The following is a 15,351-nucleotide window of genomic DNA, read 5'->3' as shown; positions in this document are numbered from 1 at the left end:
ATCCTGCCCGTCAGGGCCTGGAGTTGGTCTGGAGAGATCCCAGAGCAGGCCCTGGTGACTGCTTGGCCCCGATCCCGCCTGGCGCGCTCCCTACTCCTTGTCACCAGACCCCGCAATCGTTACTGGCCTCCTTGGGCTTGGGCATCTGCAGCAGGGCCAGTGACTCTGTCCTGCCCTCGCCCACCTGGAGTCCATGGCCCAGCGTGAATTCCCAGCACATGGTGCTCAGGCTGGACTCTCACCCAGAGCCGGTGTTACTGCCCCCGTGCTGTGTGTCGGGGGTGGGGGGGACAGTACCCGAGTACTGCTCTGCAGCTGGCATGGCAGGACCCTGGCTCAGAACTCTGCTTTGTCCTATGGCCCTACCTGCTTCTCGGGCCCATGGTGCCCGTCCGGCTCCCAGGGCACCCTCGTACCTGGCACCCCCGCAGGCAGGCAGCTTGCATGACTCCCTAGAGCCAAAGGCAGCAGCAGGAAACACCAGGGCTTATTTTCAGTTTGCTGGCGGCAGTGACACACAGGCGCACAACCTCCCCCAGAGACAGACCCTCCGACACCCTTGTGCACCCACGTGCACACACGTTCCTCCACACACCCAGTGCTAGTCACACAAACAACTGGTCACAGCCATGCACACGCCCCATTTCCCATCACCCTGGAGGAGGGGCAGCTCTGTGGCCCGGGCAGAGTGGGGCTCAACGCCACCTGGCTGACTGGTTTCTGTGGAGCGAGGGCAGGTTTGGGCTGCAGGGCCAGACTGCCCCATCTTCAACCCAGCACACGCCGGGGCTGTCTGTCCAGCCAGCAGAGAGCCCAGGGCCCTTTCGGTAGGGCCCACCAGGTGTCCCACCCAAACTCCACTCCGCTCACTCTGCTCTGCCAGCCCAAACCCCGAGAGCCCTCCCATGGGATCCAGCGCCAAGCGTCGCTCCCCGCCCTAACCGGCTGGGCAGCATTTGCTGTGTGCCATTAAGCAACTTCCACGGCACACCCCAGAGGCAGCTGCACTTCCGTGGGGAGATAAAGGATCCCTCAGCAGCCTTTCACAGCCAGTTCAGAGAGCTGGGCAGCACCCTGGGCTTCTCAGATGGAAAGTGCCAGCTCCATCCCAGGCGCAGCATCTGCCTCCACCACGTGGCCCCCAGTGCCGCTGATCCCTGCGTGACACTGTACAGCTCTGTGGGGACCCGGCCCCCGAGTCTGGGGAGAGCTGGGCAAGGAGCCCCGTCCTCACCCTTCTCTGCCCACAAGCCCCAGCCCTGAGCCGTTTGGCAGATCAGCCACAGGCCGACGCACGGGGGTCTGCAGCCCTCACCCCTGGGAAAGTCCCTGTGGCAGGGGGCAGAGGCCAGTGTAACCTGACCTGTCCCCACACACAGCCTGGCACAGAGGGGAGGGGGGCATCCATGGAGCTGGCCACCGCCTGGCCCCAGCTGCTCCTGCCAGGAAGGGGGCTGCACCGCCTGGGATGCAGGAGCACAGAGCTGTGCCCCTGTTGGTGCCACCATGGCATTGTCCAGCCGGCCCTGCCAGCAGCATTGCCTCTGGGCACAGAGCCCACACCGGGCAGGCCCAAGCCCTTGGCAAGGGCCCCGCCGGGTCCCTTTCATTGCCCCGCTGCGTGGAAGGCGAAGTTGGGTCCATGCTCGCTCCAGCCCCACGGCACCCCAGGCACAGCCAGGGCCCTGCGCCATCCTTCCCCTGCAGACAGGACTGAGGCTGGCGTGAGCCGGGACCTGACTCCCTCTGGCTCAGCCCAGACCCCGCTCACCGCAGCTGCAGCTCAGACGCTGCCTCAGTAACATTCAGAGCCGCAGAGGGAGCAGCCGTGAAGGCAGCGGGGCTGGGAAATGCCCACACCGGGTGCCAGGGCTAAGAACTGTCCCCCCCCATGCCAGGGGCCAAACTGCCCCACCGTGCCAGGCCCCAAATGGTCTCTCTCCACCCAGTGCCCAGCCCCACCCCTGCTATCATAGAGAAATCAAAGGAGGGCAGGGCTAGGGCGGGCCGTGTGTGCACGGCGTGTGCCTGGGTGTCGCAGGGACGGGCGTGCCAGCCTAGGTAACTACACAGCCAGCCCCATCCATCCCTGCCGTGCCCTGAGGGCAGCCCTACCCTAGTGTGGCACTCCCGGCCCACAGTGCCCCCCAGCTCTGGGGAGGTGCACGTGGCCAGTGGCTGAGTTCCAGCCTGGGCCCTTTCCACTGCCTGCTCTATTCCCAGGGCCGCCCCTTCCTGTTGGGGCTTGCTGACCTCAGGCAGCTTTGGGACTCCCCGTCCCTTCCTGCCCATTGTGTGTGTGTGTGGGGAGGGCATGCTGCCAAGCAGAAGGGGGAGAGCCAGCAGGATTTGTCATCCCACTCCCCCACACATCCACCCCTCTGCCCCCACATCCTCCCATCCTCCCCCTGCACTGTCCCCCTCCCCCCAGCACGGCTCCCGTGTCCATCCCTGTCCCCTGGCGCCGGACTGAGCTTGGTAACTCATTTCACACGCTGCCAGCCCTTGGTTCCCCCTGCCCTGCGCTGGCCTGCAGGGCTTGCCCAGGCAGGAACAGCTCCTTGCCCCGTCCCTGAGCCAGCCAGCCCCCACGCTGGTGGGGCCAGTGAGCCTGCCAGTGCCAGGGACCTCCCACCTCTATTCAGCCAGCCAGCTTGGCCCCTGCAGCCTGCCGGAGGGGAGGGGATGTGGGCTGGGATCATCCCCTGCTGTGCCAGGCTGGGGAGGAGGGAGCTGGGCTCCAGGTCTCTCCTGACCAGGTGGCACCTGCGGCAGCAGGGCCCTGGGACATGGCCGACCCATAGCCGTTGGGCCGGGAGGTGGCAGGGCTGCCCGCTCGGCCAAGCTCCTGCCCTAGGGCAGCGCCCACAGCAGGGTCGCTCACGGGGCACAGCTCTGGCCTGGCTGTGTGCCCATCGGTGAGTCACTCTCTCTGCCTGGGCTGCCCGGTCTGTGGTGGAATCTGGGGGTCGCTGGTGCTGCGAGAGCTCAGCGAGCCGGGCAGAGCCCACGGGGACGGGCGCTGGAGAGACCGGCCCAGACAGAGCAATGCCCCTGGCAGGGGTGAGCCCCCGTTCGCAGCCCCTCCCTGCACTTGGCCAGAGCCTGGCTGGACTGTAAAGAAGGGGGGCGCCACCCAGCGGAGAAAGGGGGGCATGACAGCTGGGAGGAGGTTGCCTGGGGGCAGGGCAGGTCAGCACGTCCCATCCTGGTGCCAGGAGCTTTGTGCCGCTCTTGTCGCCTGGGCACAGTGGGGGAGACGTGGCCCCCTTGGGAGTGCTGTTGCTGGGGGGTCAGGTCGGGGGGAAGGGGCCTATCTGAGAAGCACCCTTCTGGTCGGGGGGGGGGGGGGGGGGCTCCTACACAGCAGGGGTTCAACCAGCACCCAGGTGGACTCAGTGCTCACCGGAGTGTGCGGCCACATGGCCCATGCAATCCCGCCAGGACCCCCTCCAACCTGTGCCATGGCTCCAGCGCCCCCTCTGGCCTGCAGTGCGTGGCTGGCAGAGAAAGATGGGGGAGCCCAGTCCCTCAGCACCCCCTTTCCAGCTGCAGCTTCCATAGGGGTCAACGCTGGGCAAAGTTTATTGTGCATCGAGTGAATGAGCTCCCATTGTCCCCAGTAGAGCCAGCCAAGAGCCGGCCAGGCCCCCGAATACAGCCAGCCAGGTGCCGGGCCGACCCCCCCAGTACAGCCAGCCAAGTGCAGGCTGGGCCCCCCGCATACAGCCAGCCAGGTGCCGGGCCGGCCCTCCTAACCCTGATAGAGCCAGCCATGTGCCCCCGCTTCCTGCTACAGCCAGCTGGGTGCTGGGCCAGATCCCAGCCCCAACGCACATGGCCACATCCTAGCCCCCTGCAGTTCCCATTCCAGTGCCCCAGAAACGGTCCCTGTCCTTAGCAGCGGCTCAGGGGTCGGGTGCTGCCGGTCACAGTGAACTCCGCCCGCAGGACCTCGGAGCTGGCCCGTGTCTCCTGGCCCGGCTGCTGCCCGCCCACAAAGAGCGTGAAGGCGCCCGGCTCCAGCTGCCACTGCTCGGCCCAGACGGCGCGCTGCACGTAGGTCACCAGGAACAGCAGCTTCGCCGCCCGGCCTGCGGCAACGGGCACCCGGCGGAATCCAACCAGCTGCCAGCGGGGCACCGGCACGGAGGGCTGCGCCCAACGCAGGTACAGCTGCACCACCTGCAGGGAGGGGAGAGGTGGGCTGGGAACAGCAACGGGGAGCCAAACGCCCAGGGCAAGGCCAGCAGGGACCGAGGGGTCCTGGCAGGTGCTGCTTCTCCATGGGCAGCGTCACCCCTCAGAGATAACCTGAGAGACTGGCTGGAGCAGAACCATGGCACTGCCTCACCCCAATGCCACAGGAGTCAGCAAGGCGCCACCTCTCCTGACCGCCCCGGCCCCACAGGGGAGGAGCCATCAGGGCTAAGTGCTGGCCTGGCACAGGGCCCACAGGACAATCCCATTCCCCCCAAGCCATGCCCTGCCTCACAGCCCCCCGATCCGGGGCAGGGAGAGCTCTCACCTCTTCACCATCCCTCTGCCCAGTGTTCTCCACCACCACGGAGACGCTGAGGTTGGCGCAGAGGGGCAGCACTGTGGGGCTCAAGGCCAGGTCCCGGTAGAGGAAGGTGGTGTAGGACAGTCCGTAGCCGAAGGGGTAGAGCGGGGCCACTGGCCCATAGTACCGGTATGTGCGCCCATCCATGGTGTAATTCTCCATGGCTGGCACCTGCAGCCACAAGGGATGGAAGATGTCAGCCACAGGCCATGGTGCCATGTGGGCATGGGGGGGCATGGTGCCAAGCTGGCCTCAGGAATAGGTGGGGGAGCTGGGGGTTTTCCGATTTCCGAGCCCCCAGCACCGGTGCCCCTGGGCCTTACCTGGTCCATGCCAGCTGGCCAGGTGGCCGGGAGCCTGCCCGCCGGGCTGGCCCCCTCCTCCCCCAGCAGCACCTTGATGATGGTGATGCCCGCGGCCTGCGCTGGGAAGAAGCACGCCAGGATGGCGCCTACTCCGTGGTGGGCCTGGGCCCAGCCCACGTCCAGTGGCCCCGCGTTGAACAGCAGCAGGATGACGGGGCGCCCCACGGCTGGAAGGGACAGTCCAGGTTAGTCCAGAGCCCGTCCCCTTGGCATGGCAGCTTGGGGAACGACAGCAAACCGGGGCCCCACACTAGCTCAGGGAAGCCCATGGGGCAGCGCATGTTGGGGTCTCATCCCTAGACCAGGCCAACTGAGGTCTGCGATGGTCCAAATACCCCAACTCTATGTCCCACTGGGCTCTTCCATGGGAGCCCATCACTGTGGTCTCTGGGCTGGGCACGCAGGGCACTGAGCTCAGTCCCTCCAGGGCCACCCACGCGCAGGGGCAATGGGGAGATGGGCCCCCCGAGGGTGGGCTGGGCCTCAGGGAGTGCTGTGCCCACACATCCGGCCCCCTGGCAGCTCCTCACGGGTGCCCAGATTCCCACCCCTTGCAGCCCCAGGTTGCCCCAAACCACCTCACCCCAGGCCACAGCGTCCTGCAGCAGCTTCTGCTGGTGCCCGGGCAGGGACAGGTCCCGTCGGTCCTTCGCCTCTGTCTCCAGGTCAGTCCCTGAGCAGGAAGGGCCAGCGCCAGTCAGTTGTGATGCCCCCGCCCTGGGCTGCCAGGGGCTGGGTCGCACCCCCCGTGCAGAGCATGTGCCTCATCTCCACCCCCCGACCCGGCGGGGACATGATGTGGGGGGAACATCCTGGTCCCCTTGGCCGAGGGCTCCCGGCAGAGCGAGGAATTGTGGGACCTGCCATGCTGAGGAGAAGCTCACGCCGCACCCTTTGGGGAGCAGGCAGCCCGGCAGGGGGCCCCGGGCCTTACCCGCCCTGGGCACTCGTGGGCTGTCTTGGTGGGAGGCCCCTCACACAACGGGCAGCCTGAGCCCTGAGTCTGCAGGCCCAGCCCTGCCCCCGCACCAGGCTCTGCCACAGCCTCTTGCGGATCTGGGGGGAGGAAGGGGAGGCAGGAAGGCAAATGCCAGAGTGGCTGAGCTCACCCCCTTAGATCCAGACCAGGCCCCCCATCACTGCCCGGGGACCCTGCTGCCCCCCCCCGCCTGCCCTCGCCCCCCATACCTGTGCCCAGGCACACCACGACAACGTCGGCTGCCCAGACCGCCCCCTCCACCTCGCCCGGCGAGTAGTACTGGCACCTGGGATCGCTGCAGCCTGCGGCGAAGCTGACGTTGGCTGGCAGGGTCTCCAGGCCCCTCCTGCACCGGAATGGGACCAGCCTGCCATCAGCGACGTCACTGATACAGGGGCCGGGCACCCCCATCCAGACGGAGAATCCGCCTCCCCGGCAGGGCCGAGTGGGACCAATGGGCAATTCTGCACCAGGTGTCAGGCGGGGATGGGGGAGTCCCACCGATGCCCCTTTGCCCTGGGAGCTGCCCGGCTCGGACCAGGAACCAAGCAGTGCCATGTGCCCAGCCCGCAGAGCAGAGAAATGCCACAGCACCCTCCCCACCCAGCTGACGGATGGATCAGGGCAGCAACCTGAACTCCGGGGCTGGGGGATCCCAGGAACCGATGGGGGGTGGGTTTTGCTCTTGCCCTACCTGGGGGTGTAGATGTACTGGGGGTCCGGGATGGGTGCGTAGTCCCCAAACAGCACCCTGGGGTTGTCGGCAAAGGGACCAACGACCTGCAGAGGAGGGGAAACAGCCGAGGGTGGGACAGGAGCCACCCGCTCCACCCTGGCAGCCCCAGGGCCCAGGTGGCGCACAGAAGCCGGGGGGAGGAGGGCCAGGGGGGCCATGGAATGAGCTGGGTGGGTCAAGCGCTGGCCTAATGCAGCCCCTGGCAGCTTTGAGCCTCACTCTGGGGGAAGGCCGGCTGTGCTGCCCCCCACCCCCACACCCTGCACCCCGCAGCGCTTGCTGTTCCTGGGACCCATCGAGCAGCGCCCGCCCCAAGCTCACCTGTGCAGTGCACCCCCTCATTGTGCAGCCTCTGTCCAGGCCCCCAGGTCCCACTGAGCAGTGCCCACCCCCCCCATGCAGCGCCCCCCCCCATCGAGTAGCACCCACCCCCCCATGATGCACACCCCCCCCATCAAGCAGCGCCCACCCCCCATGCAGCACCCACCACCCCACATCGAGCAACCATGCAGCACCCACTGCCCCCATCGAGCAGCGCCCACCTCCCCTTGCAGCACCCGCCCCCCCATGCAGCGCCCACTGACCCCCATCAAGCAGCGCCTGCCCCAAACTCCCTGTGCAGTGTCCCCCCGGGTCCCCAGGCCCCACCACGCCTTGCTCCCTCTTGCTCTCATCAGCCAGGCTCCAGTGCCCACCAGGACCCACAGTCTGCACAGGGCACCCTTTGGTACTGAAGGGTGGGGGGCTGCAGCTTGCTCCAGGGGTGTGTGGCTGTGGGGCCCCTGGCAGGCTGTCAACGTGGCAGGGTGCCCCTGGTGTCACGCAGTCCCCAGCTGAGGTGTCCGGTGTGGGGCAGGGAGCCCCAGTGCGGCCGCGGTTCTCTGGGGCAGGGCACGCAGTGACGGAGGATGCCAGGGGCTGTGTGCTCTGCTGGGTGGTCAGCCTGGGCTCCCCCGCGGCCTCCCAGTCACCACGGCCCCAGTGGGTCCCCCCATCCCCGCCCCGAGCGGGACACTTACCGCGATCCGCTTGCCGGCCAAGGCCTGGGCGCTGAGGGGCAGCGTCCCCCCCTCGTTCTTCAGCAGCACAAAGCTCTTGACGGCGGCCTCCACGGCGAGGCTCCTGTGGGCGGGGCTCTGCACGGCGCTCAGGTCGAGGGCGCTGTAGGGGTTCATGGCAGGGGGGTCGAACTCCCCCAGCCGCAGACGTGTGTAGAAGAGTGGCCGGACCCGGGCCCTCACCGTCTGCAAAGGGCAGTGAGATCCCGTTACACCGGCTAGGGGGCAGCCAGAGCTCAGATCTGGGGGGGCCGCTGCAGCCCCACATCCCAGTCATGCCGGCGCAGGGGGTGGCTCAAGCTCAGACTTGGGGGAGACGGGCTCCCACCCCACATCCACTCTCCCGCCAGTCCCAGGTACCTGGCGCTCTCCCAGCCCAAGCAGGGTGACCCAGCCCAAGTAAGTCCATGCCCTGGGGCCCGGGGCCCCTGGTGCTGAGCTTGCCGGCCCCATACCCTGCTCCGGTGGGGGGTGTCCCATCCACGCTGCCCCCAGAGCTTCTCACCTCCAGCGTGATGTTACCCTTGGCCACAGCCTCGCTGATGCGCATGAAGACGTTCTCCGTCAGGCTGAAGGACAGCTCTAGGTTGCAGCCAGCGTTCACCGAGGCTGCAGCGTGGCAGAGAGACAGGAAACAGCGCATTACCGCCGGGCTCAGCCTCTGCCCCCCTTGCCCTCCCCCCCAAGGGCCCCCAGCCCTCTGTGCCTGCCAGGCTGGGGGCAATGAGCTCAGCTCTTGAACGGAGGCTCCAGCACCCTTGTTAACTAGGCCTCGTGGGCCCTTGGGAAGGGGAGCAGGCGGGTTTGTACAGAGGGAAAACTGAGGCACATGCGTGTGTGTGACTTGCCCAAGGTCACAGAGCAGGTCAGTGGCGGAGCTGGGAATAGAACCCAGGAGTCCTGACCATCAAACCAGTGCCCAACCTTATCCCGCCCCCCCACCGACTGTGCCCTGCCCTCAGATGCCAGTTCTGCTCTACTAGCACCAGCAGCAGCTGGGCCCTGCCTCGCTCCCAGCCCAGGCAGCTCTCGGCCAAGCGGGGCCAGGCTCCTGGGCCGTGGGCTGTGTGCGTCCAGGCTCACCGATGGCCGTCTCCAGGAAGCTGTGTGTGTAGCGATGGGCCAGCATGATCAACTCCACGGCGCCCTCGTCGCTCACCACGTAGCCCTGGAAGCCCCACTCTGCCCGCAGGATGTCTGTCAGCAGCTTCTTGTTGGCGCAGGCGGGCACGCCGTTGATCCTGCCGGGTTGGGTCTGGCAGTTATTGCAATGCCGAATGCAGCCACCTCTGGGGCGGGGCGCGGCAGCTGTTTTAACAGTGCCTGGCAGTTTGGGACAGGAAGTGAAGGAGAACGCTGCACTCAGTTGGAATTGCAGGGGGATTTACTTCAGCAGAATGTAACTGCCCACCTGGGAACCCCAGGCCACGGGGCTCCCGCCCTGACTCGCCCCGGAACTGCCATGAGATCGCTAGCAATGACGGACGGAGAGGACCGAGGTTTGACTTCTCCTCTAGAGGACAGCGCCCCCGAGCAGCATGCAGGGGCATTGGCTCAACCGAGACGTGGGTGGAATAGCGCCCCCTCCTGAGCCACTTGGGGACTCCATCCAAATCCCAAACAAAGCCAACCCTGCTCAGCTCGAAACCTGTACAACTGTGGTGGGGTTCAGGCTGCTGACCTGCCCCCTTCCAGGGCAGAGGGGTGTGTGTCTGAGAAGAGCCCTCGTCTCCCCCAGGAGAAGCTAATACTGAGCACGGGCCAGGAGCGGCCTGCAGAGACCCCTGCCCCGGGCACAGCCCCGCAGCCGCGTGCCCCGTCTCGGTGCCTGTCCGGCCGCGGGCCTGCCTCGCCCGGTACCTGTTGTAGCTGCACATGACGCTGTAGGAGCCAGCGCGCACACAGGCCTGGAACTGGGGCAGGAAGGTCATTCTCCAGTCCCGCTCTTGCACCTGCAGGACGCAGAGCACTCGGTCAGGGTCGCGAGCCTGGCGCAGTCCCCACCCCCACCCCATGGCCCCCAACATCAGCCCTGGCGGAGCTCACCGGGACCTAGAGACCACAGAATCATACAGGGATGCCCTAGGCCAGATATATGCACCCAAGGGTGGCATGTGAGGTCTCTCCCACTGGTCGTAAATGTGTGTACGGGTCGTATTTCAGGCGTCCTGTGTCTACACTGAAAAGTACGTTCTGAAGATAAGGCAGATCACCGGGAGGTGACACACCTCAGCCAGGTTCCTTGCTGGCAAGGGGTGACAGACGCTCATCTATCTGTCTGGTCACATGTGTTTATGCATCGTAGGTCTTACAATGGATGCCTATGTGCACACCAAGCCAGGCACCAGGGGTAGGATTGTGAAATCTCCAGGAGAAAAAACCTACAGGAAAAACAATCAGGCAGGCATGGCGGGGGCGCTGCTTCAGACTAAGATCAAAGGATTCATCTGGTATATCAGGTACCGCAAGGAAACACACAGTAACTTTCACCTAGCAGGCAAGCTGACAGCGTGACTTGTCTCCTGAACGAAGATCACAGCCAAGCCTGGAAGGATGGTGGGTGAGCATTGCTCGATCAGGCAGAAAAGTAGCTGGTTCAACAAGCCTGGGTTCTTCACACCTCCAGAGATTCCGGGGCCAGAAGGGAGCGCTGGGATCCAGACAGGCCCCTGTACTGCGCTGGCCAGAGACCTGCCCTACAATCGTTCCTGGAGCAGATCTTCAGACAAACTTCCCACGTGGATGTGAAGCTGATCAGGGATGGAGACTGCCCCCCACCCCAGGCCTGCTCTATTTCCATCACTCAACTTGCTCACTCCAATCTCTGGGCTGTGTTAAATAACCGTTCCCTTGTTCTCACTGCCCAGGACTCTCAGCGCTGGGTGCTGAGCAGGGTGGTGAGCGGAGGTGGAACTGGCCTGCTCCTTTGGGAGCTGCGACCCTGTGAATGTTGCATGCGTCCTGTGGCTGGAGTGGGCCTATCGCTAGCCTGTAATGAGCCAGCAGGGCCTGTGGGGCAGCGCTTGTGGCCGGTGGAGCGGGGGAGCTGACCCCCAGCAGGCACAGACCAGACTCTCGCGCTAAGGGTCCCTCACGGCCCTGTGTATCGCCAGGGAGCGTCGCACTCACCTTGGCATCAAAGCTGAGCCTGGAGACGGGCACATTCTCGGGCCCCCCGTGCACGCTGAAGTGTTTGCAGCCGGCACTGGCCTTGACGTAACGGGGGTGGTCGCCCTGCAGCCCCTGCACGAACGCCACGGCCAGCTCTGCGCTCAGGAACGGGTCTTCGCCGTACGTCTCCTGAGGAGAGACAGACACATGCATTGCTGCTGCTGCCCCCTCCCCCCCGCTGCTGGGGCATTGGCTGTGGGGATGCAACCCCTGCTCCCCCCAGCCCCATCACTCATTGCTCTGCGACAGCTGCCAATTCCCCACCTGCCCTTCCAAACAGTCCTGGAGCTGCCGCCACCTGGGGACTTGGGGAAATGAGACCACGGGGAGGAGGGGGGCTCTGCAGTTACTCGTGGGCCCACATCTCAGACACATTAGTGCAAGGGGCGATAGGGGCAGCCTCAGCACAGAGGCCAAGGGGCCACAAGCCACAGGGGGAGAGGGAGGGAGGGAGCTTGCAGGGTCTGCCAGAGGGGCCCTAACACATCTGGATTCAGGCAGGGAGAAAGTGAGAGGTGTGTTGGGAGGGGATACCAGGGCACACACCGCTCTGCTGGTGCCCCTCAGTCCCACCTGCAGCCCCTGCGCTCCCCCTCCCCCAGCTCTGCCGGTGCCCCTCAGTCCCACCCGCAGCCCCTGCGCTCCCCCTCCCCCAGCTCTGCCGGTGCCCCTCAGTCCCACCAGCAGCCCCCTGCTCTCCCAGTCCTGGGCTCCCCCTCTCCCACCTCCGGTCCGGCTGTTACCTGGTTCCTGCCCCACAACGGGTGTCTCATGATGTTCAGCACTGGGCTGAAGCAGCTGAGGCCCGTGTGGTCGCCGTAGATGCCCGTGGACATGAAGTAGTTGTGCTTGGCTCTCACTTCCGTGGCAGTGGCATTGGCCACGCGGTGGATGAGCTCGGGGCTGTGGGGGAGGGGAGAGCAGCTGAAGCATCAGGGGATGAGCCAGGGCTGTGCCCAGAGATGGCACAGGTCCCCTCAGTGCCACAGCAGCTGCCCCTGCCCTGGGCAGAGCTGGGGCAGACACATGCCCAGGCACAGAGCCTGCGCTGGGCTAGGCCCCAGCACGGCCTGGGGGATGCCCAGACATGGCAGCACGGGGGCCCCCCTGTTCAGACAGTACCTGAAGGAGGCCGCCAAGCCCAGTGCTTGGGGGAAGGCCGTGGCCCAGCCGGGGGCTTCCCCATCCCCCCTCAGGCACTCGGTGTTCCAGTTGTAGGGCTTGATCCCCAGCCGCTCAATGGGGGGCGCTGGCCCGTTGTACTTAGCGCCACCTCTCGCCATCTGTGGGGCAGACACCAGAGGTGAAGGGGGGCACTGAGGGACATATGAGGCTGGGCACTCTGCCAAGGGGCTGCCCTCGTTCGCCCGGCCTGGCCCTGCAGAGAGGTGGGGCAGCCGGCACGCTCGGCTCTTCCATGCCAGATCTCATTCTCCGTCCCAGCAGGAGACATGGACAGGGCTGGGGAGGCACCATCTGGGGGCGGGATCTGTGGGATGGGAGATTCCAGGGGCACCCAGCTTGACCCACCCCCTCCAATTCAGAAACCCCATCCCACTGGGCTCCCTCCCAGCTCCCTCCCCTCGGACCGAGGGTCTTTATAGGGTGCCCTGCCAGGCCAGACTCCCACAGTGGGACGCCGAGGCCCCAAGGATGCTGCCCTCGCCTCACTGCCCCCCCCCGGGGAGGGCAGAGGCTGTTGCCCCCCCGGGGATGCAGCTGTCAGTGGGGTTGCTGTTCTGGCTACAGAGCCCCGCTCCATACCTGCAGCACCAGCTCCCCCAGGGTGAGCCGCCCGATGAGGTCGTCCAGCCGCTGCTCCCAGGGCAGGGTGGGGTCCCGGAATGGGTAATCCTGGGCCAGGCCCAGCCCTGCCCAGAGCAGCAGGGCCACAGCACGAAGCCAGCACATGGCGCGCAGGATCTAGCACAGAGCACGGGCTGAGGAGAGAACACATCCATCGATAGCACCCGACAGCCCCAGCCCAGGGGCCCTGGCACAGCTGGGGCGGGGGCTGGACTCGCAGCTGGTTCCAGCGAGGCTGAGCGCCCCCAGACCAAGCTCCCCACTCGGAGGGATCCCCATAAATCCTGCAGCCACCGGCCACCGTCTGGGGCTTCCCACAGGCCGCGCCCGGAGCTCTCCACCCTCAAACATGTCGTTTACCCGTGGGGCCGGCCCCCAGCCCCGCACACAGCAACAGAGTGAATTCCTGGCCACGATCCGTGTGGCATGTGCCAGGCTGGGGCGCGTCCCAGGTCAGGGCTGCGATAACAACCCCAGAGCCATGGCACCAGAGGTGGCACAGCGCCACGCCCGAACCGGAGCCCCCAGGCCCCATCAATTAACCAGGCTTGGCAGGACCGGGGAACCCCCCAGCCAGGGACCGGGGAACCCTGCTAGAAGCAGCCCCCGAGACCTGGAACGGGGGTGACTGGGGAAGGCCAGGCAGCCCCGATCCTGCCCCCGCAGTGCAGCGGGGCGGGCGAACCGGCGCTCGCCCAGGGCGCACGGGGCGCTCCCACCTCCGGGCCCCGCCAGCGACCCCCGGCGTGTGCCCAGCTCCCCGCCCCGCGGGTCAGTCACCGGCCGAGCGGGGCTCGCTGCGGGCTGCGCTGCGCTGGTGGCGGCGGAGCGGATCACGAGGGCTCCCGGAAGCCCGGCGGAGGGAGGCGGCGCTGGGGAGGAGCGTTACGCGGAGGGGAGCCGGGACACCCCCCGCACCTGGGGGCCGAGCCTGGCGGGCGGAGACAGGGGCCGAGCCTGGCGGTGCTCTCGCAATGCTGGTGCCAGCCTGTGCCCCCAGCCCCATCCAGGCCAGGACTCGGGCGAGCTTCTGTGACCCAGCAGAGCCCACCCCTGCCCGCAGCTCTTTGGGAGCCTGCCCCAGGACTGTGCATTGGGCGAGCAGCGCTGGCTGCAGGCAGGTCTGAGAGGAGGCCCCCGGGGGGGGGGGGGGGGCTGGCCCCCTGCATTGGTTTCAGGCGCCCCGTGGCACAGACCTTGCTGAGCGGTGTCAGCTCGCCTGGCGCCCTCCCCAAGCAGGCTGGGCTGTGGGTGCCGTGCCCACAATCCGTGCTGCCGAGCGCCAGGACAGCTGTTCCCGCTGGATCCGGCTCTCAGGGCACAGGCAGACAAGGGCAGGGCCATGCGCCAACAGCTGGGGGTTGGGGGAAGAGTCGTAAGGAATCCTGGCAGCACTTGGATTGGAAACCCCAGCTGGACGGGGGAGCCCCGGCCTGGTTCTGGTGGGAGCGCACTGAGCCCCGCGGGGTCACCCTACCTGCGCCCGGGGAGATGAGAACCAGGCATCGGGCCTTGGGCATCTCGATACCTGTATCCGGCCGGACTGGCATGGCCAGCAGAGGGCAGGGCTCACTTACATATGGGCTCCAGCAGCCCCTGGCAGCAGCTGGGTCGGGCACAGCTGGTTTGATGTGGGGCGGGGGGAGCATGCCTGGGTCCTCAGCCTCCAGGTGGCACCATGGGGAGCGGGGTTCCCTTGCTCACTTGCCCCCTTGGCCTATCATGTCCCCCTGCGCTGGGCTCGGGGGCTGTTTGTATCAGAGCCCATGGAAGCTGGGGGGCGTCCAGTGAACTCCCCAGCACCCTATAGCCCATATCCTACAATTTGCCCTCTTCCCCTATCCAACATCAGCTGGTTGCGGGGCGCTGACTGGTGGCCAGATGTTACTATGGCAGTGCTCACAGCTGCAGGGGAGGGGGGTGAACTGTCTGACGTGTAGACGGGAGGGTAACAGCAGACGCTGCCTCTGGAGCGGCATCCTCTCCAGCTCAGGCTGTGCCCTGTGAATCCCCTGGCACCACCAGCCATAAGAACAGTTTGTGTCAGTTTCCCATTCGCTCAGCCTCTCTCTCGCCACAGCCCCCTGCCGCCCAGCCACTGGGGGGGAAGAGATGAAATTGCTGCCCATGGTGGGATTCTAGGCCAAGGCCACTGTCCTGATACAGCACGCTAGGAGGTCAGAAATGCCAAGCATAGCCCACAGCTCTAAGTGCTGATGTGGGGCTAGTTTATGAATTTGCCAGGGGGCCAATTAGATTTTAAAGCTGAAATCTAACACTAGATGGGCTACAACATTTTTCAAATTGGCTAATGTGGCAATGGAATTGAAACAGGAGAACCTCTTTTGTTGAGTCCTGGGAGCGTTAGCAGGCTAATTTTAATGCTAGGTTCTTTTCAGGTCAGCTTTTCCCACAGGCCAGCTACTGCCCTGTGCGCACGGCCTAGCTCCTTCCCCAGGCACTGAGCTGAGAGGCCTTCTATAGTCTGGATTGGCCAGCAGTGCCTGCCCTCACCCAGCTCCCACCTCTCCCTGCTGAGTATGACCAAGGGCCCTGGAGGTTCAGAGGTGCCCTCGAAGAAGCCAGCCCCATCCACATGGATAATTAAAAAGCTGCCCTGAGAGCAGCTGCCAAGGCAGGGAAATGAACCCCCTGGAGTCGATAAGAGGCCT

General features: G+C 65.9%; 1 protein-coding gene across 3 annotated transcripts; it reads right to left on the bottom strand.

Moving 5' to 3' along the window:
* Positions 1 to 3,567: 3,567 nt before the first annotated feature.
* Positions 3,568 to 14,177, bottom strand: LOC101944471 (uncharacterized). Of its 3 annotated transcripts, none has more exons than XM_042853998.2 (15): positions 14,157 to 14,177; positions 12,638 to 12,813; positions 11,996 to 12,156; positions 11,617 to 11,776; positions 10,832 to 11,002; positions 9,563 to 9,654; positions 8,786 to 8,943; positions 8,208 to 8,311; positions 7,664 to 7,888; positions 6,603 to 6,688; positions 6,118 to 6,254; positions 5,513 to 5,602; positions 4,888 to 5,096; positions 4,529 to 4,735; positions 3,568 to 4,185 (listed from the first exon to the last, which is right to left on the bottom strand). In XM_042853998.2, the coding sequence occupies exons 2-15, from the start codon at positions 12,782 to 12,784 to the stop codon at positions 3,898 to 3,900; spliced, it is 2,235 nt and encodes a 744-aa protein (XP_042709932.2). In that variant the 5' UTR covers positions 12,785 to 12,813; positions 14,157 to 14,177; the 3' UTR covers positions 3,568 to 3,897. The 3 variants fall into 3 exon arrangements, with proteins under 3 accessions (XP_042709932.2, XP_005298428.2, XP_023959991.2); XM_005298371.4 differs by lacking the exon at positions 14,157 to 14,177 and adding an exon at positions 13,460 to 13,742; XM_024104223.3 differs by lacking the exon at positions 14,157 to 14,177 and adding an exon at positions 13,293 to 13,448.
* Between the last annotated feature and the right edge of the window lie 1,174 nt (positions 14,178 to 15,351).

Source organism: Chrysemys picta, chromosome 23, assembly GCF_011386835.1.
Source record: "Chrysemys picta bellii isolate R12L10 chromosome 23, ASM1138683v2, whole genome shotgun sequence".
In the NCBI taxonomy this organism is placed as follows: domain Eukaryota; kingdom Metazoa; phylum Chordata; order Testudines; family Emydidae; genus Chrysemys; species Chrysemys picta.
The sequence above is the reverse complement of the archived record's forward strand: the minus strand, read 5'-3'. Positions and strand labels throughout refer to the sequence as shown.

Excerpts from the sequence above, each read along its gene's own strand:
- LOC101944471 (XM_042853998.2), bottom strand. The coding sequence starts at position 12,784 with ATGTGCTGGCTTCGTGCTGTGGCCCTGCTGCTCTGGGCAGGGCTGGGC. Across the intron at positions 6,255-6,602 it reads CAGTACATCTACACCCCCAG|GAGGGGCCTGGAGACCCTGC; the intron begins GTAGGGCAAGAG and ends ATTCCGGTGCAG. Across the intron at positions 5,097-5,512 it reads GCAGGACGCTGTGGCCTGGG|CCGTGGGGCGCCCCGTCATC; the intron begins GTGAGGTGGTTT and ends TGTCCCTTCCAG.